At 38.1% G+C, this 23,908-nt stretch overlaps 1 protein-coding gene across 1 annotated transcript in view; it reads left to right on the top strand.

Annotated features, from left to right (window-relative positions):
• Positions 1-22,555, top strand: part of GALNT2 (polypeptide N-acetylgalactosaminyltransferase 2) — an 89,006-nt gene extending 66,451 nt beyond the window's left edge. The window contains exons 8-16 of the mRNA XM_059468722.1: positions 914-1,001; positions 4,790-4,877; positions 5,415-5,518; positions 9,028-9,154; positions 12,456-12,548; positions 12,750-12,833; positions 14,592-14,718; positions 18,335-18,454; positions 19,676-22,555. Coding sequence (XP_059324705.1) covers positions 914-1,001; positions 4,790-4,877; positions 5,415-5,518; positions 9,028-9,154; positions 12,456-12,548; positions 12,750-12,833; positions 14,592-14,718; positions 18,335-18,454; positions 19,676-19,831 — 987 coding nt within the window. The 3' untranslated portion in view covers positions 19,832-22,555. The remainder of the gene's footprint in view (positions 1-913; positions 1,002-4,789; positions 4,878-5,414; positions 5,519-9,027; positions 9,155-12,455; positions 12,549-12,749; positions 12,834-14,591; positions 14,719-18,334; positions 18,455-19,675) is intronic.
• Positions 22,556-23,908: the final 1,353 nt, after the last annotated feature.

Below are 23,908 nucleotides of genomic sequence, written 5' to 3'. Positions count from 1 at the left end.
TATATTCACAGATTTGATAATACGCTGTTCTGAAGTTAACTGTTCTCTGAATGATGTTAAATTGTGCAGCTCCAAACTTTTATTTTGAATTCAAGCAATAACTTGTGGAGACAAACTGGCTTAACCATGATACTGCATTTCTAACATTAGATGAGTCTTATTTTAGAACACGGAGGTCTTGTGATTCTGCTGGGTAATACACATGGAGTTGTTGGAAAGGTTTTTGTTCTTAAACTATTTTGGCCAAAACATCAGTTAAAATAATTAACATTGCTCAGAATAGAATACAAGACCATGGTTGGATAGAGGACTGTGGTTATCTGTACCACTGGAATCTTAACTGCTGGAGATTAATATTATTCATGAGTCTGAGGTGCTTTTTAGGTTCTCTTTCCTGAGCATCTGTTATTGAAGTGTGATTCTCCTGGTGTGAAATGGATTGGCATTAACCTAAGACCTTTCTGATTGCAGAAAGGCCTAAGTGTCCCTTAAAGGTTGCAATAATTAAACTGTAGTCCACTGCATAGCTGGAGACTTGCTGTGAAAAATATGAATTGTCTGGATGCTTTTCTTTGCATTGGATTTAAAAGTAAGAATGGAAGGGCTGTTTGCTTGACTGCCTTTAGAACCACAGGTTTGCTGCCTTCTTCAAGAGCAAGTCAGAAGAGGGGGATTACTGAATAAAAGTTGCCTAGAATAGAAAGAGGAATTCCAGTTATACCCTGTGCCATGGTTTCTGCTCTCTGGAGCAGTGCTGAGCAGTGCTATTCACAGCACAGGCTCTTTGGAAGTAGGGGGAGAGCTGGGGAGACATGCTAATGAAATCCTGCTGAACTGTTCAACATCACATCCTGCCTGAATCATTATATATTGATTTCATTATTTCAATATTACTTTCTAACATTTATTTTAGGACAAGACCAGAGTTGTGTCTCCTATTATTGATGTAATTAATATGGACAACTTCCAGTACGTGGGGGCGTCAGCTGATTTAAAAGGCGGTATGTACCTGTACTGGAATACAGACTTGAAAAAACCCATCAAGAATCAAAGCTCATAATCACTGCAGTTGTGGAATGGGCAATTAACATATTGTTCTTCCCTTTCCTAGATCTAGTTTCAAGTTCCATAGGTCACTTGCTTCTTGCCTTGGATTTTAATTGGCCTTACTGTTCTCTGCTTTAAAAGTTCATCTTTATTATACTAATTCTTATAAGTTTATGCTGCCTTTTACCAATATGCAAGACTTGCTCCAAGGTTTGTAGGGCTGTGTAAATGTGTCAGAAAAAGCTAATAGCCAGAGCTTATGGTTCTCTTTTTAGATAACACAGGCTTTAATTGCTCACTAGTTTAGAAGCCCATCAACAATGCAGTGTCTATGAGGTTTTTTTCAAGATGCTGGTTTGCTTAAAAAATTAAACTCTTCTGAATAAGCAGAAGGCTTTGGAATGTGTTTAAAAAAATAAATGTTTGTTAGCCATGATCTGTAATTGTGAAAACACTCACATGTGACCATGAAAATTTGTAGTATTTATACCTTTGCCATTGAAAATATCCCCAGTTAAACTGAGAAGTACTACAGTTTCAATATGTCTAGTGTAAAGTATTGACAGCAAATAGCAAGAAGGCTTTTGAAGCCCTAAACAAGAATAAAAAAAAAATATATTCTTATCTTCTCTCTCAAAGAGGGAGAGGGCAACTACATGCTAAACTCCTTACTTACTACAGATTTTTAAAACTTCTTTAAGTGCTAATAAGAATCTAATATTTAAAATAGTTTTTCTCTACCCACTTAACCCCTTTTTTCAACTATTATTTGTAAATAATTGTTCCTACAACCCTGGAAACACAACTGTCTGCATAAAAGGTGTACAATGAGCAACAATATAAAAATTAGAGTGCTGTTCTCAGAGTGGCCTATCTTTTTCTGAATGGGTTTCCTGAAGTGAGGAAGGAAAAATCAGTTTCCAATCTATTCTTTTGGATTCTAGTCTCTGACCGGTCACCTAGGTTGTTGCAGTGAACTAAAATAAAAGCAGTATTTGCATAGTGTTGCATATGCTCCAGTGATCTGGAGGTGAGAGGTTCCATGTCCTTTTAATTAGTGTTTTGAAATGACACCTATGGTGTATATATTCACAGTGTGCTAATGTACAGTTCTGTGCTGTTGTATGTGCCAGCATTATTAAACCTTAAGGCTCTTACCCAATCTATTCATTAAATATTAACTACAGAAATCTCTATCCCATTGTGTGGCTTTTATTGTTGTCTGCAGGAGCAGGAGGAGGAATTCTTTCTTTGAAGCCTTAGATCAGGTTGCTGCTGGGTTCATGCTAAATTCTTCCCAAGTTAAGTGGGAGAGGATTGAGAGTGTTTCACTTACTACTGCCCTTTATGCTTTATCTTTTAATCTGTAACCTAATTTGTTCATTTGTCTATTATTTTTAGTACTAATTTTTTCCTTTTGTACACGGAAAGAGATTGGGTTTTTCATTTTTTAAGGTGCATGACTCCTACATACTTCTGATAGAGGAGTGAGAAACACTTTTTTGACCTTAATGGTAATTTTGCACCTACTAGTGTGCCAAGCTATTTGAGGGTCGCTTGAAATATCAATAATATATTTGTCAGTTCCCAAAAGCCAGATTGCCATGGTAGAGGCACTACAGCATTTCGCACCACAGGACACTTTTCACTGGGGCCAAGTCTAAACATGGAAACTGAACTATGCTTTCAACCTTAGGTACAGTGTCTGTGTGGCTGAAGCATGGAGAGTTGAAACAGCTGGGACAGCATTTGTGCCTGGTCTGTCATGAAAGGACTTAATCACCCAAGACAAGCAACCTAGGAAATGGTACACACTTTTTTCAAAGTGGACAAGTCTGAAGTAATTCCCAAGTCTGGCCAAAACTAAATCCATGCTTTTAATGTTACAGGTTCTTTATTTGGTTGGGCTTTTTTTGTTTGGTTTTTTTTGTTTGGTTTTGGTTTTTTTTTTTTTTGAGGGGGATTTATGGAACTGTTTATGCCACCCTGAGAAACACCACAATTACTGGAACAAGCTGTAGTTAACTGAGAGCTAATAATTTAGAGCATGCCTGTGATGCATTTTACACTGGATAGAGTTTCATACTGGATATGCTCTGTGTTTAAAAATACTCCTTTTACAGACTTACTGATATTATCTCATTGAGTGCAGATTTTTCCCAGAGTCTGTGAAGATGGAGACGGAAAAGCAGTTTTGAATGGGTAGAGGCTTTATGCACTTGTTCAGTTTGTGAGAGTGCTGTGTTCCAAAAGAGACCCCTTGTGTTCACTGGAGTACACAGTACAGTGTCTCTCTGCTGCTGCTGCAGATCAGGGCGTTTTTCAGCTTCTCCCAGATGCAAGTAATTTTGCTGGCTATCTAGGATGAAATGTGGCTTTTTAACTGCATGGAATTATTGGAACTCATTTTACTCTTCATGCTGGAGGCTTTGCAGTGCTGTGGGTTGGAGCCATTTTTCAGTTTTGCTACTTGGAGTTTTAGAGTAGTTTGACAGTCTTTCATTTTTACAGTGCAATGCTTCATGAAATACTCAGACATGGAAAGAAGGAGCTGCCATGCATGCTGTAAAGACTGTTCAGGGTAATTTCTGTATTGTGTGTGATAACTATCTCATGAGTTAAAGCGAAAACTGCGGAGTTTTTAACTTCCTACATCAGTCACTGCTATGCACCTTTATGGATGCAGACAGGCAGTTTGTAGGCTGTAATTGTTGCCTGTTTACATTAGCTATTTTCCTCCACTTCCCCACAAAGCAATTGCTTAATCTTTATACTGGAGAATGAAAACTATTGACATCTGTGCACCAGAAATCTGGAAATCATTCATTACATGACCTCATAGGATCTAAATGTGTTTGGCAGCAGGCAGAGTGTACAAGGCTGATTTGCTAGGTGTACTGGGAGAGGGCTATGGGTCTTGTGCAGTTTTTTAAATAGATATTCATGATTATGAGCATAACCCAGCACAAAAACTGTTCTGAAAGTGTTTCCTATAAGAAGTTTGTCCTATACGAGCTCTGTATCATTGCCTAAAAGAGGTAATTTAATGGCTCTAATGTAGAAAGCTGCTATAGGTGACCTATTGATCTTGTCTGTTCTGGTGATCTTTGTGCTCTGTGCTTAACTCACGACAGGCCCTGACCAGTTGTTACTGTGTATTCACACTTACATGTATATGCATAAGGAAAGCAAGATTTTGGTGCTCTAGTGCACTTGCCTCAGGTTTAAACAATGATGCATTTATAAACACAGTGTTTTTAAAGTATGAAGTTAAATGAATATTGACAAGATAAGTGGAACCTACATAATTTGTTGTGACCTTCATGATGGAGAGCTCTTGCTGTTAGAGTTACTTCAAGAGTACTGCATAAAGCCTGTGTTCGTGTAAATATGAGATCACTGCTAAAGAGTGGAAATGCAGTTATTCAGTAAAAATTGTTGGGAGCATTTGTAATGGCTGGAAGATCATCATATGATCTTTTCTATTTGATGTAAGGAAGCCACTTGGGTTTCCCACTTTGTGAAATAGTTGAAGACAAGAGATCCGAAGTTATTTGGTGCTTGAGATTTACTCTTTTTTCTTTACCTTTCATCCAGACTCCTTATTTGTTTTCTACCCAGAATTTTGTACATGTTTAAGATTTTCATTTTAATTACAGTTCCTGGTGTTTTTAATGAACATTGTTACTACAAGTTGAATGATGACGACAGTAATTTTAACATCTTACTTTTCTTCTTGAAGGTTTTGACTGGAATCTTGTATTCAAGTGGGATTACATGACACCAGAGCAAAGAAGAGCACGACAAGGAAATCCAGTTGCTCCCATAAAGTATGTCTGTACCACCATTTCTCAAATAGATTGTAGTTTGCAATTAAGGAGAGTTAGAAATCATCTTCTTTGAGTCTGAAAGAATATCTTCACTATATCTTAGATAAAAAATGAAATTTCATTCATTTATATGGAGCATTATGAGATTCTCAGAAATAAATGGTATTTAAAAAATTGCTTAAAACACACTAGTTAATTGTTTATCCTTAAGAAGTAGATGTCACTCAGTTTAAAGTCAGTGTGTTTTGAGGGCTGTAAATACAGCATCAGTTTTAATGTATTTTGCTGGCACAAATCGCCATCCTTAAAGTAAGTGACTTGTGAGCCAAGTGGAAATTTGGAAGCTACCTCAGAAGGTGGTAATGGCCATAGAAATGTCCCATTGGAATGTGTGGAAACAACATTTGAATTGATAGATGCAAAATAAGTTTCATTCAAAAACATTGCCAGTTTTTTCAAGAAACTATTGATCTTGATGTACAAACAATAGTTACCCCCATGTTCATGGTTCTGTAACTAATTTGTTTTTTTCTTTAGGACACCCATGATAGCTGGTGGATTATTTGTGATGGACAAATCCTATTTTGAAGAGCTAGGAAAGTATGACATGATGATGGATGTTTGGGGTGGAGAAAATCTAGGTATGTGTATTATTTCCCTTCTGATCAACCTTAAATGAAAGCAGGTTTCATAATTTCCTTTATTGTCAAGGAGTCATGGTTTTCCTGATTTTGTGCAAAGAGGATTAAAAACTAGCATTTAAATTTCATACACTTTATTGGCAAAATCCAAAACATTTATTTCAATGAAAGAATTATAACAAATGAAAAATTACATGCTAAATATGAGGGAATAAAAGTATTAGCTCATTGAGCAGTTACTTTTTTTGTAATGTAAGTTGGTTAGTAAAAAATACAGGCTGTAGATTGGCAATTAAGTATAATAATGTTTAAATGCTGACAGTTGAAGGCATGTTTTTAAGATGTTGCTTAATTTAATCATGAAAAGTGGAATGCAGGAGAATGAATTTAATGTTATTAGATACACCTTAATAAATCAATTAATTTAGCTGACTGAAGAATTATCTGTTTCTGAACTTTGCCAGTAGTATTCTGCCTGGCAGCTGAACTTAGTGAATTTTGTAGTTTTATACCCCTTCTTTAGCCCTATGAGATATTAATGGTTGAGAAGGCATTTTTTCTGTATTTTCAGATGTTGACACAAGTGAGATTTAGGCAAGAGAGGTGAGGGGCTGAGAGAACCTGTGCTTTAGCCATTCTCCTTTGAGCTGGTGGTTAAATCTGGCATTAGTAGGTTTTTCTGGCTGTTTGCATTACAGCATTGTGCAAAGGTTTTCTCCAGTTAAGGCCAGTATACTTGTTTTAAAACAAGAAATATTTTAAAGGAGCAGAATTTGACACCTCCTCAAGAATTCCAGTTTTTCATTTATTTAGTTTTTTGGGGTAGAGATGCATCTCAGACATTCCAAGTAGTGCATTTTAGGAACGCTTCTAAGCATAGAAGCTTCCATGCTGCACTTGCTAGCTGCAAAATCCTGAAATACATTGAACTTGTAAAAACCCACGAGTATTTTGAGTTACTGAAATCTGCATATGCATTAAGCATATGCTGGGCCTACAAGGAAATGTCTGCTGTGTGGAGACATGGTAACCAAATGTTCAATGCTGCTGTAACACACTGAAAAGTTGGAAGGGGCATTCCTGCAGTCCTGTCTCTGACCATCCTGGGCAATACTCAAAAGAAACCCTACAGGTATTTTAAACAGTTACATTCCATGTTTCTGTTGTCTTGCTATTTTGGCTGTATATTGCTAAATTGTATTTATGTAAACATAATAATTTTTCATTTTTTAAATGTCCTGGAAAGTCATTGGATAAATTTAATGCAGCAATACTCTTTTCACTCTGAAAACCACTTTTGCCACTCGAGCCCTTAAATATTTGATTAGTTACAAGCGTGTTCTTGAGCTACTGAGTTTTTTCCTGAACACTTAGCAACTACTTTTATGCTTTGATAATTGAGGCCTTGATAGCAGGAAAGGGCACAAGCAACAGCTTCTCTCTCAAGGATGCCAAGAGATCTTTATTTTGCTCCTGCTCTATTCAGTTCCTCCCCCTCCTTGGGAAGAAAAAGATGGAGACTTAGGGGTGCCTGAAAAGCAGGCAGAAGGCAGCTAATGGTTTCTTCCTAGTTGTTGGACTAATTGAAGATGAGTAAAATTCACATGGCATATGATTTAATTGGCAATAAATGACACATGCAGCAGATAACTAGAAATCTGTGATGTGCAGTTTAAAATTCAATGTGCACACTTGTCAGGCCTCTTTACTCTCAAGTATAGCTCTACATCAGGGGCTTGGTGTTACATGCAAATAAATGCTAAATGGACTAGCAAAATAATTCTGCACATCATATTCATTTATAAAAGCTAGCATTTTTCCTTCAAGCATGTACAGAGCAGCTGTTATGAGGTTTTGTTCACATGTCAGTACCAATTTGACAAATTTTAAGATGAGCCTGCAGTATTTTCTCTAAATTGCCCAAATTACCATGAAGGTAGGTACATTCTCAGACTGCTGCTAAATGTAACTGGTAATGCATGTGTACTGTACAAAAAGTGGATCAAGATTAGCTCAATCTCTTTTCCAACTCAGAAACTTCAGTTCTCAGTATGTTTATGATGCTTTTTGATTAGCTTAGGAGAATCAGAGTATACCAGAGAGCTGGGTGGACCTTGAGAATGTTTGGGTCTAATTTGAAAACCTAGGCTTTTCTTACTAGTTTTTCTAAAATCAGGGAATGAGTAAGACATTTCTTGTCTTCTATATTGATGACACACTCTAATAAAAAGAACAAATCTCTTACAGAAATGTAACTTGATCTCATAAAAAATTATTGATGTGCTGCTTATGCCTTTTCATTTAAAAACTATGTCCACTGAACTTGCTCTGGTAGTAACATTTCCTACTGTTTGAGTATAACAAAAGAGATGTCTTAAAGGAGTTTGTGGGGTTGTTTTGAGTTTTAGTTGCTGTATATTTTTTCTTTTTCCATGCAGGCTTTGGAAGCCATGTTGGTGCAAGTAGTAATTAGTTTGCTTCTCCCTGTATTCTCGTCCTTTGCTGTGTTTCCCACTGAGCTATTTTGTGTAATATTCACTTTTTTTGAGATTCTTCACAATCTAAGGTGCTGAAAGGTGTACAAAAATGAAAAATTAGTTGTCTTATGTGAATACTGTCAAAGACAATGTTGTCATTCACGTTTTTGGAGTATGATCTATCTACAGCTTGAGATATGTTGACTGTCTAGGATTCATGAATATGACAGTCAAGAAGAAAGGCAGTTAACTTACTCTGTCAACAGCTGAAATTGCAGCATCTCTTTTGATTTACTTTTATTTTTTCTAAATTTTCTCTGGACATGCAATGAAGATAACATGTTCTCTAACTTGTGGTTGTGGGAAAGTTCTCTCTCCAGGTGACTTCTGCCATCAGAAGTTGAAGATGAGAAAAGATTTAGACCTTTGTGTCATCACTAGGTGGCTGAGATCATTAGTTTGGCTTAGACATGTACTGTCCATAACCTTGAATTTACAGAAGTTATGTTTTTATTTGGTCTATCCTCAAGTCAACATTGACTTGATATAATTCCTTCCACTGTTTGGGAGTGTTTGTTTATCTATTGTAATAAGTTAACAGCTCAAATCTATTGGTTATTTTAGTTTCCTTGGTTTCACTTATCTTCAGTTACTCTGTTTTCAGCTGAAAATTTTGTTATAAACTAGGTCATTAATTTATTTATTAAATGTGCCTACTATTGTTTGCTGTTCAGATAAAGCACATATACCTAACTCACTGGCAAATTGAAGCAGGATTTATAGATTTGGGCAAAACTGCTAACTTCAGATAAGAGAAGATACACATTTTGCTTCCAATGTAGTGTGTTTATTTCTGCTGAGCTTGCAGAAGCATAAATGCTTTAGATACATGCCTTTGTTTATCCTACAACTTACTAAAAAATTGTCTCTCTTGATCTTCTCAACAACAATCACTAAAAGCCTTCTCTGTAAATATAATACAAAATAACAGTAGTATATTATGTTGGTCTTTCATTCCTGTTTTTATTTCAGAGATCTCATTCAGAGTTTGGCAATGTGGTGGGAGCCTAGAAATCATCCCTTGCAGCAGAGTGGGTCACGTATTCCGCAAACAGCATCCCTACACATTTCCCGGTGGGAGTGGCACTGTGTTTGCCAGGTGAGTGCTGAATAGCAATGGTTTGGGTTTCCTAAGATAGTCAGCAGGTGGCAGTAATTCCATTTCAGGGATCTTGTCTTCAGAAAAACTTGCAATATTATCTATCATGGTAAAATATTAATTAAAAAGAAACTAATGACTTTGAGTCAGCTATGTAGATTGAGAGAAGAACCTATGAGTTGGAAGAGGGAAACTTCTGGTGGACACGGACTGAGAATCTGGAAAATAAGGAAATGCTTAACTTGGTATTTCATCAATATTGTGTGTGTTTGATTTTAAAGAAGGCTTTATTTTCAAAACTGTCATAAAACTTCATTTTGTAGAAACAGCTTCATTGTTCACTAAAAGCCACAATACACTAAGTTATGAATATGCTTTGCTTGCTTTTCATTATTACATGATCAGCATGTATTATATATATTTACAAATACTATGGATTATACAATATACAAATATTATGGAAACTGATTTCTGTATTTATGCCAGTCTGTTGGCAACTTGGTTCTCTATAATATTTGCCTTTCCTGTGTTCTGTTTAAAAATGCATTCTCTACAGATCTAAGAAATTGCAGTTTTAAAGGCTTAGATTAATATGCCTGTTAATTTTCCTGTTGGTACCCATGCATAGCAGTAGCTGAAATACTGAGCTGTCTCCCCAGTTTGTTTTCTAAAGAGTGCTGTGAACAGCATGTTCATAGTGGTTTTGACTTAATATGGATAAAAGTATGGCATAAATGTACTGAGGGCATTATGGTCAAGGCTGTATCAGTTGTAGCTGAAGAATTACTGTAGATTTCGGTTTAGAGACTTGAACTTGATGCTCAGGGAGCTGGAGAAGTACAAGTCTCAGCTAAAGATTCTGTGGGCTAAGAGCTGGAAATAAAATTGTTTATTTACACTTGAAGGGATGTGGAGCCCAAACTCTGTTTAACATGAAGCAACACAGAGTGCAGATGCACTTAAATTCATAAGAATGTTCCTAGCTGCTGATATTTTTGGACTCGTGATTTACTTTATACTGAGGAATCTCCTTAGGGTGTAGTTCTTCCCTTCCATGCTGGTTATGCCACCAAGGTGACTTTAATGAATTGAATATCTGCTAAAATAAAGTCACTGTCCTGGTTTTTTTAGTATAGAAGGAACTCTAGTATTTTTTTTCTTTTTTCCCATTCTTTGACATATATATTTTATGCTGCAGTGAAAAATGAAAAATAGTACTTATGTGAAAACAAAAGCTAGCAATGAAATGTCCTCAGTACATCACATCTCTGTTCCAACATTTATAGTGGGCATCAGGAGGGTTGAAAGCTTTACCTTTTAAACTGCGTTGTGTAAGCTTAGGATGCAACTGGTGTAGTTTAGTGAGGTTTTGAAATGACAGTGTCATAACAAGGAGCATGGTTAATAAAAGTGAATAAATTTATGAATATGCTGTGCAGTTTTCCCACTCCTGCAGCTTTTCCATCTTTGGGGTGTTGCCAAGATACTGCTTTGCTTGTGCCATTAAATAGCTTTCTTGGATTTCAAACCAATATAATGGGATGCCTTAAAATTGATTTTAGCAATGAGACGATAAGAAACCCTAGGTAGAAGGATATCCTTGTAGTACAGGTGTTATAATACACATGTGTAGGACCATGGTGCCAAGAAAACTGGTGCATGGAACCTGTGCTGGTGGTGCAGTTGGGATGTGTTGGCATCTGTCTCTTGGCTGTAGGCAGCTTGTTCTGGACTCCTCTCTTTTTAGCTGGCTAGTCAGTATGCACTGCCTTTTGGCAGCCCAAACAGGTTGGTAATTTTGGGTGGGAGACTGGGAGTCCTGTTTCATGGGAGAGGGACCACATCACCATGTCCTGGCTGTGTGATGTGGGCAGGGACAGCTTGTGTGGCCAGTGCTGCCTTAACACAGCACTCCAGTGAGCCGTGCAGGCCCAGTCTGCTCCAAGCAAAGCTGCCTCTGATCTCTCAGTGCTCTGTTTCATTAAGTGGCTCAACATTAAGTGTATCCCATGCTGTGTTCCTCAGCACTCCGAGTTCTTTAGGGCCTTGCTAGTGCAGGCAGTTCTCAGCATCTGCACAGTGCCCATATTTGTGTCACGCCAAGCCTGAGCTGTTCTTCCTCTGTGAGTATGAGCCAGTGGGATACAGGCAGGCATTCTGGCCTTGAAAGTGCCTTTGGGGTTGTTACACCCTGGAAAACAAAGTACCTCCTCTCTCACCACCCAAATCTGTTTGGCCTCTGGCATCCAAGCTGCTTGCTGGGCAGACAGGAGGGGCTGAGTGACTGACACTCGCACAGGCCTGAGAGACTGCAGGTGAAGATACATTCACATAGCTTCTTATCTGAATCTAGTAGGATTTTACTTACAAAAAATTTAATCTTTGCAAGAAAAAAATCAGTCCTCAAACGAAAAAATTATTCAGACCGGTCTTGTGAAATTTTCATTCGCTGTATCCTGTTTGCTCAGCAACATGCAAGCCTCCTCACTTAATCCTGATTGTTTTGTCTTTTGAATTGGAAAATCATATTAAAGGAGTTATTTGCTTACTGAGTTCACTCCAGTTGCTTTAGGTGCACTTTCTGCCAAATGTAAAGTAAGCTTCAGAGCATGGCAGTTGCAAATGAAGTAAGACTTCCTTTTCAAAGCATAAAATTATGAACAGTAGAAGTAAAAGAGTTTTACATGGAAGCCAGAGGAGGGGAAAAGCCATTGCACCATGTTGCAGTCCAAAAGAAAATGTAAAGACACCAATTACATAAATACAGGAATTTTAGTTAGAGATGTGTTTGATTAGAAGTAAAACGTTTGGATTAGGATTTTTTTCCCACTTATTAGAATAATGAATCTTTCTCAAATTTTACAACGTTTCCTCGTACCTCAGCCATAGAAGACTTGTTTATGAATATGCTGTGCAGTTTTCCCACTCCTGCACTGTGCAGTTTTCCCACTTTGTTTCATAGGCTTAAGTATTGTGAAAGCTTGTGTCTTTTTGGGACTTTGAGTGCATCAACCTAATAAATTCCATGAAGTTTGCAGAAAGAACTGAAAGATCTGTGTTAAGTTCTGGATGAAAACCTGCAGCAGTGAGGAGTGTGGAAAATATATAAATTTCATTATAAATGCATTAATTTCAGTTATGTTACTCAAATGGTTTTCTATTAAGTGGGTCTTTTATAGGGAGTCTGCTGCCTGACTTGGGGCAACTCAGGGAAGGGTTAAAATTAATCTGAGGAAAAATTGGATGGTTTAATTGCACCTAGAGAAAATATAACCCATGTGTTTCCTATGATTGTCCCTAGAAATACACGCAGAGCAGCAGAAGTCTGGATGGATGAGTATAAAAATTTCTATTATGCAGCAGTGCCTTCAGCCAGGAATGTACCTTATGGCAAGTAAGTCACAAGTGCTTCTTCGCCCTATTTGTTAATTCTTCATGACATAGCACCTTCTGAGGTGAAAGCAGTGCTAAATCTGATGTTGTCTCTTAACCTATTTCTACAGTTCTATAGTTCTTGTGTTTTCTGTGTATTCCATAAAATATATGAAGACAGTAGCCTGACTCTGAAAACTTTTTTTTTTTTTTTCTCCTCTAGTATTCAAAGCCGAATGGAGCTCAGAAAGAGACTTAGCTGCAAACCCTTTAAGTGGTATCTTGAAAATGTTTATCCTGAATTACGGTGAGTTTTGGCTGAAACAGAGTTCATATGGAGTTTTCTTTTTTGCCCTCCCCAGAAATCATTGGTTTCTCTTCCTCCATACTTGGATGTAAAGGATATGTTTTACTTTATCTATGAATGCAATGCTTCATGCAGATTTATTTGCTTTTTTTGTTAGTTCTGTTCTTAAAGAGTAATTTTTCCATAGCTAGCTGCTTTTTCTACTTACGGCAACTACAGCTGCAATATTTTAGAGAAGAGTGTCCAAAGGACTGAACTTACCTGAGCCTGAAGTTAGTCCCCTACCCAAGCCATTTGCTCAAAAGTACATATTCTGTGTCCTGTTGTCATCCCTTTAAAGCTTTTGCCTGTGCCTAAGCCCATGCCTAGTTAAGTGAGGAGACTGAATCTCGTTGCAGAACAAATGATGACATTCAGCAGACAAGAGGGCCTTGTGTGTTTGGCAGACAAGGGTAGATGTCTAAGGCTCTGAGAAGCTGAGTCTCCTATTCCTTCTTGTCTCCTTTTCTCTTGTCACTGAATAATCACTGACTTCTGGAAGGGCTGAGAAGGGGGAAGTGAGGGATGACACTGCAAACAGTTTCTATAACATGAACATCCTAGCTAATGAGAAATCCTCCAAGAGAAATGCTTTTTGAAAGGATAGAAAGATTTTGGTTAAATAATCCATTAAGTATGTTGTTCAGATCTGAGCCCACTAACTAGTCTGACTAGCCTGTCAACCTAATGCTGGTAGTGTAGTGGTGTAAGATATTGTGTGTATCTTTGTAAGAATGCTTGAGGTTTTTTCCCTGGGGCCACTTCATGTCAGTGGTGCTAGGTAACTGCTAGAGACATACAGGCTTGAGATGCAAAAGCAGCACCAGCTATTACAGCCCCAGTGCAACATGTGCAGAACCATACATACTAATGAGTCTCATTAAGCAGGATGATACTGAGGAATTAAGTTCTCCTTTATTTACTCTTAAGAGTGCCAAAGCATATTTGGTTTTGTTTAATCTGTGAGAAAAAATGTCTCCCCTGAAAAATGTGCTACCATAAGCATTACTTACATGTAATGTTGTCTTGTTCTGTCATCCCTCACGTGCTCATTCTGCTGTGTTGAATTATTATACTCATATTATAGTCTGGAGTTCTTAGAGGCTCTGATATGCCCTTGTTTTACTGTTCAACTCATGGGCTGTACCCACAACTGTACTTTGCTGAATGGAACTTGCCTAGGTGGTTCCATGCTAGGAGTGTACTTTACGTGCAACCATTAGAAAGTAGATATCAGAAAACTTTGATTTTTTTTTTTCAAATTCCTAACCCCTTTGTTAACATTTCAGTAAAAACAGTCTGAGAAACATGTAGTGTCCTATTTCTGCCACAAGCTAAGTTGCCTGAAAAGACAAAAGGACTTGATGAGCTAATTGATAACATTAAGCTTTGAGTCACTTTAAATGATAAGTCATCTTTAATTCGATTTTTGTGCCACATTTGTATGTTCACCCTCCTTCTCTGGTACAAGTCTTCTGGTACTGTGTGTGGTAAGCTTGCAAGTTTACTCATGCTTGATCAATTCATGATTAGATAATTGCCTCCCCTCAAAAGATGATAGAGATTTTCAGATGATAGTCATCATTCACCCTTAACCTCTCATCTTAAAAGTACTCTGAGTGTTTTTACAAACAAGGAGTTTAAAAAATAAAAAGGTAGGAAAAACCTGCCAAACAAACCCTGAACTGAATCAAGCAGATATTTCTGGTTTTGTTTTAGGGTACCTGATCATCAAGATATAGCCTTTGGGGCTTTGCAGCAGGGTACCAATTGCCTTGACACTTTGGGCCATTTTGCAGATGGTGTTGTTGGAGTTTATGAATGTCATAATGCCGGGGGGAACCAGGTCTGTATGCCATTAATTTTGCTTTCTACACTAAGTCTTGAACAAAAGAAAGAAAGTTAAGCTAAACTTTTAAACTCAAGCAGTTACTATGTACTGGTGAGAGAAAGATGAACCTAAACCAGCACATCAGTTGTTGTTACAGATGGGCTAAAAAGTTTCTCCCTCAAATATAATTTTGTGTTTTCAGGATTAGAATCTGATCCCAGAGATTCATTCAGTGAGCACCACATTATCCCCTTCCTTTGTCACTATGGCACTAGAGGTCATAGCTTCCTTCTCAGAGGTTTTGTACTTGCTTAGAAAGCTTTTTTCCAATGAAATGGTGTGTTTGATTTTTTGGGAGCAATTTTTACTTCAGAAAATATTTGGGTTGCATTAAGCATATGGCCTAAGATCAGCAAAATAAAAGAATGCTTTGCTGTGCTGCACTGTTAGTCATTTACAGTTTGCAATAGTGGAGTTTAAAAAAAAATCTGTCATAAATCCCCATTTGGCTCTTCTAGAAAACAGCAGTGCCTAATGTTCACTCACAGTAAGGGGAGTGTTTTAACAAATCCTTTCTAATCCTACTCCTAAACTAATTGTAAATGTGTCAGATCTTTAAATGAGAGCATTAATTATTTCAAAGAATCTATTTATGCAGTTGTGACTTAGTTATCATTCATGAAATGCACACAGAGGTTCTCACTGCTTTGTGTGCTGCTTTGTCACTAAATCCTTGTCAGATTAAACCTGACTTTAAATCAAATGTAATATTAATGTGTCAAGTACAGCTGTTAAAATAGAAGGCTGACCAATTAAAAACTACTCTTGAATGAGTGTCAGAAGTTTGCTCTAATTTAAATTAGAAGCGGAAAAACCTAAAATAAGATGAAGCCTAAAATGAAGTAATTTCCTGGAAGATGTGTGATGACAATTCATTGAAATCAACATGTGAGAAATGCCTCTATTCCCTATCATTAAAGAGAATTTATCCATGGAGGCTTTTTCAATTACCTTTATGAAAGTACCCTCATCTTTTCAGAAACCACAGTGAGGTTTTTGGAAGAAAGGGTAGATGTGTCACAAGTGCCTTGGAGCAGAAATTGTAGAATTTTCTGCTGATATTGTGTACTCTTTGTAGATACACAAAGTTATCTTCCTTTTTCAAACTCCCCTCACTGAAGCTGACCCTCTGCTTTCTGTGTCTGTGGTTTTTTCTGTGGCACTGACCTTGACAAACCACTATGCACTTGCTCTGAACAAATACCTTTGAGAGGACATTCAGACAGATCAAACTGAGGTTTTATGTCCAAGCAGAACTTGTATTGGATTGAAAAGAAATGACAGCATGGGAGGAGAGGGATAGGGAACAAACCACAGTCTGTAGATCTGTACTTTGTGTTTTGCACCTTATTCTTATCAGGAGGTTTTTTGAGGAGTTAAGGGCATTATAGGCTGTGGCAGTCTTCTGTAACTTGAAGAGTGTATTCTGTCTTATGTTCAGCACAACTTAAAATGCAAAACCTAAGTAAAAATGGGATTTCTGCCCCCTTTTTCCCCTGCTCTCCCCTCCTCCAGGCTCGTACAACTCAGGGGTAGTTGTGCACCTCCAGAGGGCTGAGTAGCTTGTGGTGTGCTTGACAATATGCAAATATGCAGGGCTGTGATAAAGAGCTAAAGGTAAAGCCAAATGCACTTAGGCTCAAGGGGAAGGTTTCAGATTAGTTTGTCTATTAACTTTTTATTTCTGATTTGACACAGATTTTCTCAGATATTCTGATTTTTGCAATAAAGCTATCCATTTTCCAGCCTGTGCCCTGAGCATATACACTGCTTACAATTTCTCCTCTGGTGTAGTGGAACTTGTTCCATTTTACCTCCATTATAGTCATAGTTACTGATCTGTGGAGGAAAGTATCTATACACTGTGTCTTGTAACATGAGGGGCAATCATGTAGATGTTTCCAGCAACAGGGCTTGGAGCTTTCATGAAGCAGCTGTACTTTGGCTTTTAAAAGGTTTAACTTCTTGCATAATTTCTGTTGTGCCTGGAGCTCCTACAGCTTTTTGATGGAAGGGTAGAGATGTATAAAGGTAATCATTTCAAGGCTCTAATTCTGACTGCAGGGTTCTCAGATGCAAGTTTTACTACGTCCCTGATAGTATTTTCAGCTGTCATTTTTCACTATAAATCTTACCAGGGAAGAGTTTGGGGCCATTTGTAATTCCTGATAAGCTCTGAAAAGAACTTGCTTAGTTCCTTTACTTGTGACTAAAAAAAGTGGCTATTAATATTTTATTATACATTAATGGTTCTTGTGGCCATCTTACTGGACAGAACTGAAAAGGCAAGTAATTTTGCTGTCATCTGAGTTTAACATGCTGAGAGTAAAAGGAGAAGTTATCAGCTAAGAGTTTGGAAGACAAATGGATACACAGATTTGTTCTAGCTTTGCTTTGTTTTCCACAGTTGTCATCATTCTAGTACTTGCTGAATATAGTGCAGTAAGCCCATCCAGTGGCTTGGGACCTGTATGGTTGTGATTACTTGTAATTTTTTGGGCTGCAAATTCTGAGTGTTCTGAGCATCTCTTCCCAAAGAGATTTAATAATTATTAAATCTGCTGAGTTTCAAAGTAATTATACATTTATTTTATTTCTGAAACACTGATTACATGCAAAATAACATTTAAATGTTATTTAACATACACGCTTGGCCCTGTATGTCTAAGGTTGTGTATTATACACCACTAAATCCTCTTAAGTTGCTTGAGAGAAGCTAATCATGCCATTTTAAGTAGTTTATAAACATGATTTGAATCATTAGCCTGGCTTTAATCAAGTGGCTTCTTTCCTCAAAGGGTAGTTAGACAAATGGAGACCAGTGTGGACCCTGGAGAGCAAACTTGAAAGGAGAGAGGCATATGGAGAGAGTCTGAACATCAGTGCAAGATCAGGCTCTGTGTGAAGAGATGCTGAGATCAAACAAGCTGGGCAGCAGTACATGCAGAACAGCTTCTCTTTACTCTCTATTTAGGAGTTGCATACTTAAATACATTTAACAGAGATTCTGTTGTACATCATGCCTTGGATGGGAGAAACATTCTCTCTATCCCTTTTGTGTATTGCTTTCTGGTGGTCTTAATTGTATTAAGAACTGCTGTTTCCTCACTGTGGTTCATGTGCTTTGTTCAGTGTGTGGGCAGGGTGGCCAGTGGTGCTGCAGACCAAGCTTTTAGGGGTTTTATGTATACAATTATATGTATATTTACACATGTAGAAATACATATTACACCTGTCCCTTTCTTCCACACACACACAAAAATAAATACCTAACTAAATAAGCATTTGGAGGAGTATCTTCAGGAGACCCTGTGTGACTGGTAGCAGCAGCTGTGTAAAGCCAGCAGAGGGAGCAAACAGCAAGCTCTGCCCTGAGCTGATGTGCAGACACTGAAGCAATTTAAATTACTGTTTGAAATGGACTTTTCATCTCCTGCCCCGTGGGAAGCAATGAACTGTTCTCATGCCAGTACATAGCTTTTTGCAGGATTTTAACTTGGGCTGTGTATGCAGAGGTAGCCTATATTAACATACACAATTTTGTACACTTTTTGTTTCTTCCTTTTTGTAGGAATGGGCCTTAACAAAGGACAAGTCAGTGAAACACATGGATTTGTGCCTTACTGTTGTGGACAGAGCTCCTGGTTCACTAATAAAACTTCAGGGCTGTAGGGAAAACGACAGCAGACAGGTTAGTATGTCATGATTGCACTCTGCAAAAGGTGGGGAAAACAAGGATGGTGAATAAACAATGCCCTGGTGATGTGTCATATCTTCTGTAGGCTCTACTTTTACTGTTGTTTGTGTGTGGGAAGCTAGGATTCATGGTGTCATCAGGGCAGAATAAGCTTCATCCCAACAGGGCCTTATGTAAAGGTTTCACCCATTGATGTGTAACAGCATTCAACTGCCTCGTGTGTCTTCTGAAAGAGTTTGTATATTCCACAATGTCTTTTTGAAAGGTCTCACTCAGTGAAGTTTGAATATTATGTAGGCTGTTTCTCAGAAGAATGTGTTTTGGCTTTCCTTCTTTTCAGTTTTGGCCTGCTTATAGCAGCCCTAGAAATCATCAAATTCATTTTTATCAATGCAGCATTGTAACTTCATCTATTTCCCATGACTGAGGAAATTCACATTTGCAGAGTCATACCATCTTTTTGATCTAGTCATAAAACAACTCATCTCTTTCTGCTCAGTCATCGCTTCTGATCATCTGCCAGCTTCCTTGCTTCTATATCTGTTTTTGCAGACAGGTTACTGGAACACTGTTTATTGATGAAGGAAGGAATATTCTTGCCACTCTTCAGAGAAGGAAACTAAGGAAGCAAGATTTTTTTTATAAGGTTTACAGGCATATTATGGTAGACATACAAGAGAAACCACCCCCCCTTTTTTTTTAAATCCTGTATTTGGAATTTAGTCTGTCCTTGACATCATCTTGGACAAAGAACTTTTGACAGCACAGATTTCTTATCTTCTGTAGAATTGAAAGGTGTCTGGCAAATTTCTGGATTTCTGTAGAGTTGACTATAGTGAATGTGCTTCTTGCTTCTCTATGCTCAGTATTGTAGTGCTATGTGGATGGACTTTGATTCTCATATTTTTCTTCAGACCAAAGGTGTCACACAGGTAACAGGGTGAGGCAGTGCATTTGAGAAGTTCTGAACTAGAGGGAAATGTGTTGGTGTATTCTGTGTCTTGCAGAGTGTTAGCAGAAAGAACAGCTGTTCTGGCAAGGCTTGCCAGAATGTACATACTCTTACTCAAGGATCATCCAAACTGCTCCTGTTATTGCAGTTTGTACACATTTCCAGGCACAAGCCAGGGAAGCTTATGAAGACTGCAAAGGACATGATATAGAATTCTTCCTTTTCCTGCTTTTCCAGGTCAATAACTGTATTTTCTCTTCCAGAAATGGGAACAAATTGAAAGCAATTCTAAACTGAGGCACGTTGGCAGCAACCTCTGTCTAGACAGCCGAAATGCCAAAAATGGTGGTCTCACCGTTGAGATCTGCAATCCTTCTTTGTCACAGCAGTGGAAATTCACACTTAATCTGCAGCAGTAGAAGGACTTACAAGCAAAGTGCTGTTTCAACTGAAAAACATTGGGCTAAGTTTTGATTGAATTACTGATGTATTTCTTAAAACTTTCCACGGAACTTATATACCTCAGTATTCCACCTTTATCTGAAAGTAGAGTGATGAAGCAGACACTAGGGATCCAGGGGACTCGGAGCACTGCAAAGATGTCACTGAGCATTACTTCACAGGAAGAAGGAATTGTGCTGCAGACTTGAACTGTTCCTTTCTGTCTTCAGCTACTACTTGCACAGCAGATAATTAACTCTAGGAACAACTGACGTATTGTAAACAAAAGGATCTGAAGAAACATCTGTGGGGAACAGTGTGGGAGGGTGGGTGGGAAAAATTACTAGGAGAAGGTCATTTGAAAACTCCATTGGAATAGAAGTCATGGTTTGTCATTTCCAGAACCAGAAGTGTCATTTTGAAGTTTCTTTTTTTTTCTCCTGTGTGTACTTGGTAATTTGAATATGAACTTTTCTATGATGGACTCTAAATATAAATATATGAAAGTATATATATTGTCAGCTCCCAATGATTTGTATCAGTTTTCATCATCCTATAATTATCAACAAAGTGATTGACATATGTATAACCAGAAATTGGATTGGAGTGCTAGGAGAGAGAAACTCGGAGGGTGCGGATTTTGTGCTGCTGGGTGTGATGTCCCTGCTAACACTGGATGCTTTTGCTTTGCAAACTGGATCTACTTCTTAACACTTCACCCTCGCTGGAGATCATGAAACTCAGGAGGAGAAAGAAAATAGCAGAGGAAGTCAATGCATCTGCCCAGATGATTGCTTGGATTGTTTATTCCAGCTTGGGAGTTCATCACCTGTGCTCTGGATAATGTTAAACCTGTACTTTATATTTGTGTTGATCATTTCTGTAGTACTTTGTCTTTAAAATATTTCTTCCTTTGTTACAAAATTATATAAACTGCACAGAGCTTTTGTGCAGGTGTATTGGTTCAGCAGAGTTTTATTCTGGGCCCTAATGAGGAAAAAATAGTCTCAAACTCCCCTTTTGAGCTGTAGAAATAAGTTAGAATTGAAACACCACTGACAACAGCACAAGATCTGAATTTTAATTTGCAAGGATGAGCAGCTATGTAATATCTCTGAATTGCACTTGCTTAATTTATAGACCTACTACTGGGGAATTTTCTTTTTTTTTTTTCTTTAAATGTAGCTTTTGAATGAATTCAGGCTTGACTCTGGGAATCAGCCTGGATACCTGCATAGCCTATGTGCTTTTAACCATAGAACTTGTGCATTTTGCAGCTTCAGTCCAGCTGATGTCATTTTTATAAAACAATGCTGTCAAAGATAACCCAAACTTTGACCTGTCCTTTCTTATGTTTGCATAGACTAAATACTTTTTTATTAAAAGCAAATGCTTCAATGAGCTTTTAAAATGAGAAGGAAGGTAAAAAAGTATTAATAAGTAAGACAGTGTTGACAAAAATTAGTGCAGACATGGAATGCCAGGAAGTGGTTTTGGAAAGATGGATCTTGGGAAAATATAAGGGTTGATCATAAGGAGATGCAAAACATCTGCTGTACTGTAGTATGCTGGTACAGTTCCCCTCTTTCTTTGTCCTGGAAGTAGAGTAGTTCCTGATTTTTTGTTTTCCCTTGGCTGTACCTGTGCATCAGGTGTAGAGATGGTACTGTCATGGGCAGGGTGGCTTCACTGTGCCCATAGATGCCTTGTGTGTCTGAAGTTATGACCTGCAGGTACCTGCTCACCTTTTGGATGGGGTCCTGAAATCCAGTCTCACCCATCCATCATCATCTGACTTTTAAAATAAATAATTAATACTTTTTCTCTGCTTATCCACAGTCCACTTTCTCCAAAAAACTTGCCTGTTTTAAAGGCCAGTGGATAAACTATTTTCAGCTTTTAGTCTCTCCCTGTAGCCTTTGACCTAGCTGAAGAACTTGAAGAACGTATTTCATAAACATAGCAATAGATGCCTTCATGTTTTGGAAAACAAATGCTGAAATATGAGCTCAGCAGCAAACCAGTTGTTTGAGGCTTTGGAAAACAGAATTTAAAAGGAAGTTAAAAAAACCTAACCATTCAGCTTCAACTGTGGAAGTATTTCCATTCACAGCTTTGATCTGATTGAGGGTGGTACTAACTGAAGTCAGCAGCTGCAACTCAATACTGACCTGCCTCTTATCTCTGAATCTGAATTGCTAGTAAAGAGAAATTTTTTTAAAAATCCATATTCCATCACTTTAGTCTTCAATGACTGCAATATTCATAAAGTAGGAATATCTTTTCAGTAATTCCCCATGGATGTTGTGCATAGGGGTTTTAATATAGGAGCTGTATGTTTTTCTTTGAGAGAACAGACAAGAAGTGGTATCCTTTTGTTATGTTTACATGACAGTGTGCCAAAGTTACTTACTGTGATTTTAGGGGTTTTTAATGCTGAAGAAATTAATCTGTTTGAAAGATAAATTAAGAGCCCTTGAAGCAAATTGTGATGGAGTCTCCTGAGAACTTTTCTTACTGTCTTCAGAACAAGAATGGTGATACTGTTTATTTTGCAGATTTTCAAAACATAGTTTGGAAACTGTTTTTTTCAGTTGGTTTGAAAAGTCTGCTGTACAGAGCTTGTACTTGTTCATTTTATAGATGGAAACCATCCTTGAAAATTTGTTTAACTTAAATAAAGAAGAACGCTTTATAGATAAGTGTGTGCTGGTTAATAGAGCTGAGTAAAGCCAGTAAAAGTCTGCCTGGAGCTTGTAGGTTGAAGTAGTTTTCAAACACTTCATTTCCCTTGGTTGCTTCAAAAAGTTCCTGTTCTATAAGTGTGTATATGTGGGTGTATATTTGTATTTATGAAAACAGATTTTGTTTGTGTTTCATACTGTAATTTTGAGGAAATTGTCTTGTTTTAGAAGCTGTATTACACTGAAGAGAGGGCTAAAGCTGACTATAGTCACCTGAAAATACATTGTCAAGGCACTCACTCTCCTGTTCCTGTAGGCCTGAGCTTCTGTAGGTTCCCACTGTGCCCCAGTTTGCTCCAGCAATCCCTGTGGCAGGGCCTGAGCAGCTGCAGCTCTCAGCATCGTGGGGTGCCTGTGCTCAAGGGCTCCTGTGCTCTCCCTGCTCTCGTGTGCAGGGCAGGCACTCAGTGCTGCATGAGGTCATCTAGTGTAAATATTTAAACAAAAAAATACCTTTTTTTCTTTAATAAAGGTTTTTCAGGGAGCAAACACACCACCACTCTAGTTTAGAGAGTTTGCAAATGAACCTGCACCAGGACAGCTGTGGAGGGAGCAAATTCCACTCAGGAGGTGTGGAAGGAGAATTTTCCTGCTGCCTTTAGAAGAAATGGGGACACCAACAGGGCATGGCCTGGCATTCCCTTGGCAGAGCTGGGGTGCAAGCTGAAGGGGCTGAAGATGGGACCAAAAATTTCATCTGCAACCTTGTGTGCAGCCTCAGAGATGCCACAGGGCAGCTTTTGGGGCACATCATTCTTTCCCACTCCATGGCAGCCAGGGCTAGGTTCTTTGCTCCTGGTCTAAGAAACTCAGCTTTGCAGTCAGCCCCAGGGGCAGGATTGGCCAGCAGAACCTGCAGAAGCATCCACAGGAGAGAGGGAAACATTTCCACTCCTAATTGTACTGACAGGAGGAGTTTTGCCTAGCAGCCTGTGGAAAAGGAGAAGTCATGGGTACAAACTTCCTCTGTGGAGCATAAGTCAGTGACTTTCAAAACCTAAATTAAATCAAGGAAATAGGTCTTTAATATTAATGGCTGGCAAAAATAAAAAGGCCTTGTCAAGCTGCAGTAAACAAAAGGAACAGTTTTCCATCTGCTGATTATGTTTGAGAATTCAAATGAGGATTCTCTATCTTAAATGCCCTTTAACACCTGGGAGCTGGTAGGTGATACCTAAATATAATTACAATGGGCTTCAGGCAATAGAAGCTTTTAATCTAATCCAGTGTTAAATGTAGGAGTCTGTTACATCTCTGCCTAGAGTCTTCCATGTTTCCTGTGTGTACAGTTCTCAGTTCACTTCTCAGTGT

The sequence above is a fragment of the Ammospiza nelsoni genome, chromosome 3, assembly GCF_027579445.1.
Source record: "Ammospiza nelsoni isolate bAmmNel1 chromosome 3, bAmmNel1.pri, whole genome shotgun sequence".
Classification (NCBI taxonomy): Eukaryota; Metazoa; Chordata; class Aves; order Passeriformes; family Passerellidae; genus Ammospiza; species Ammospiza nelsoni.
The sequence above is the reverse complement of the archived record's forward strand: the minus strand, read 5'-3'. Positions and strand labels throughout refer to the sequence as shown.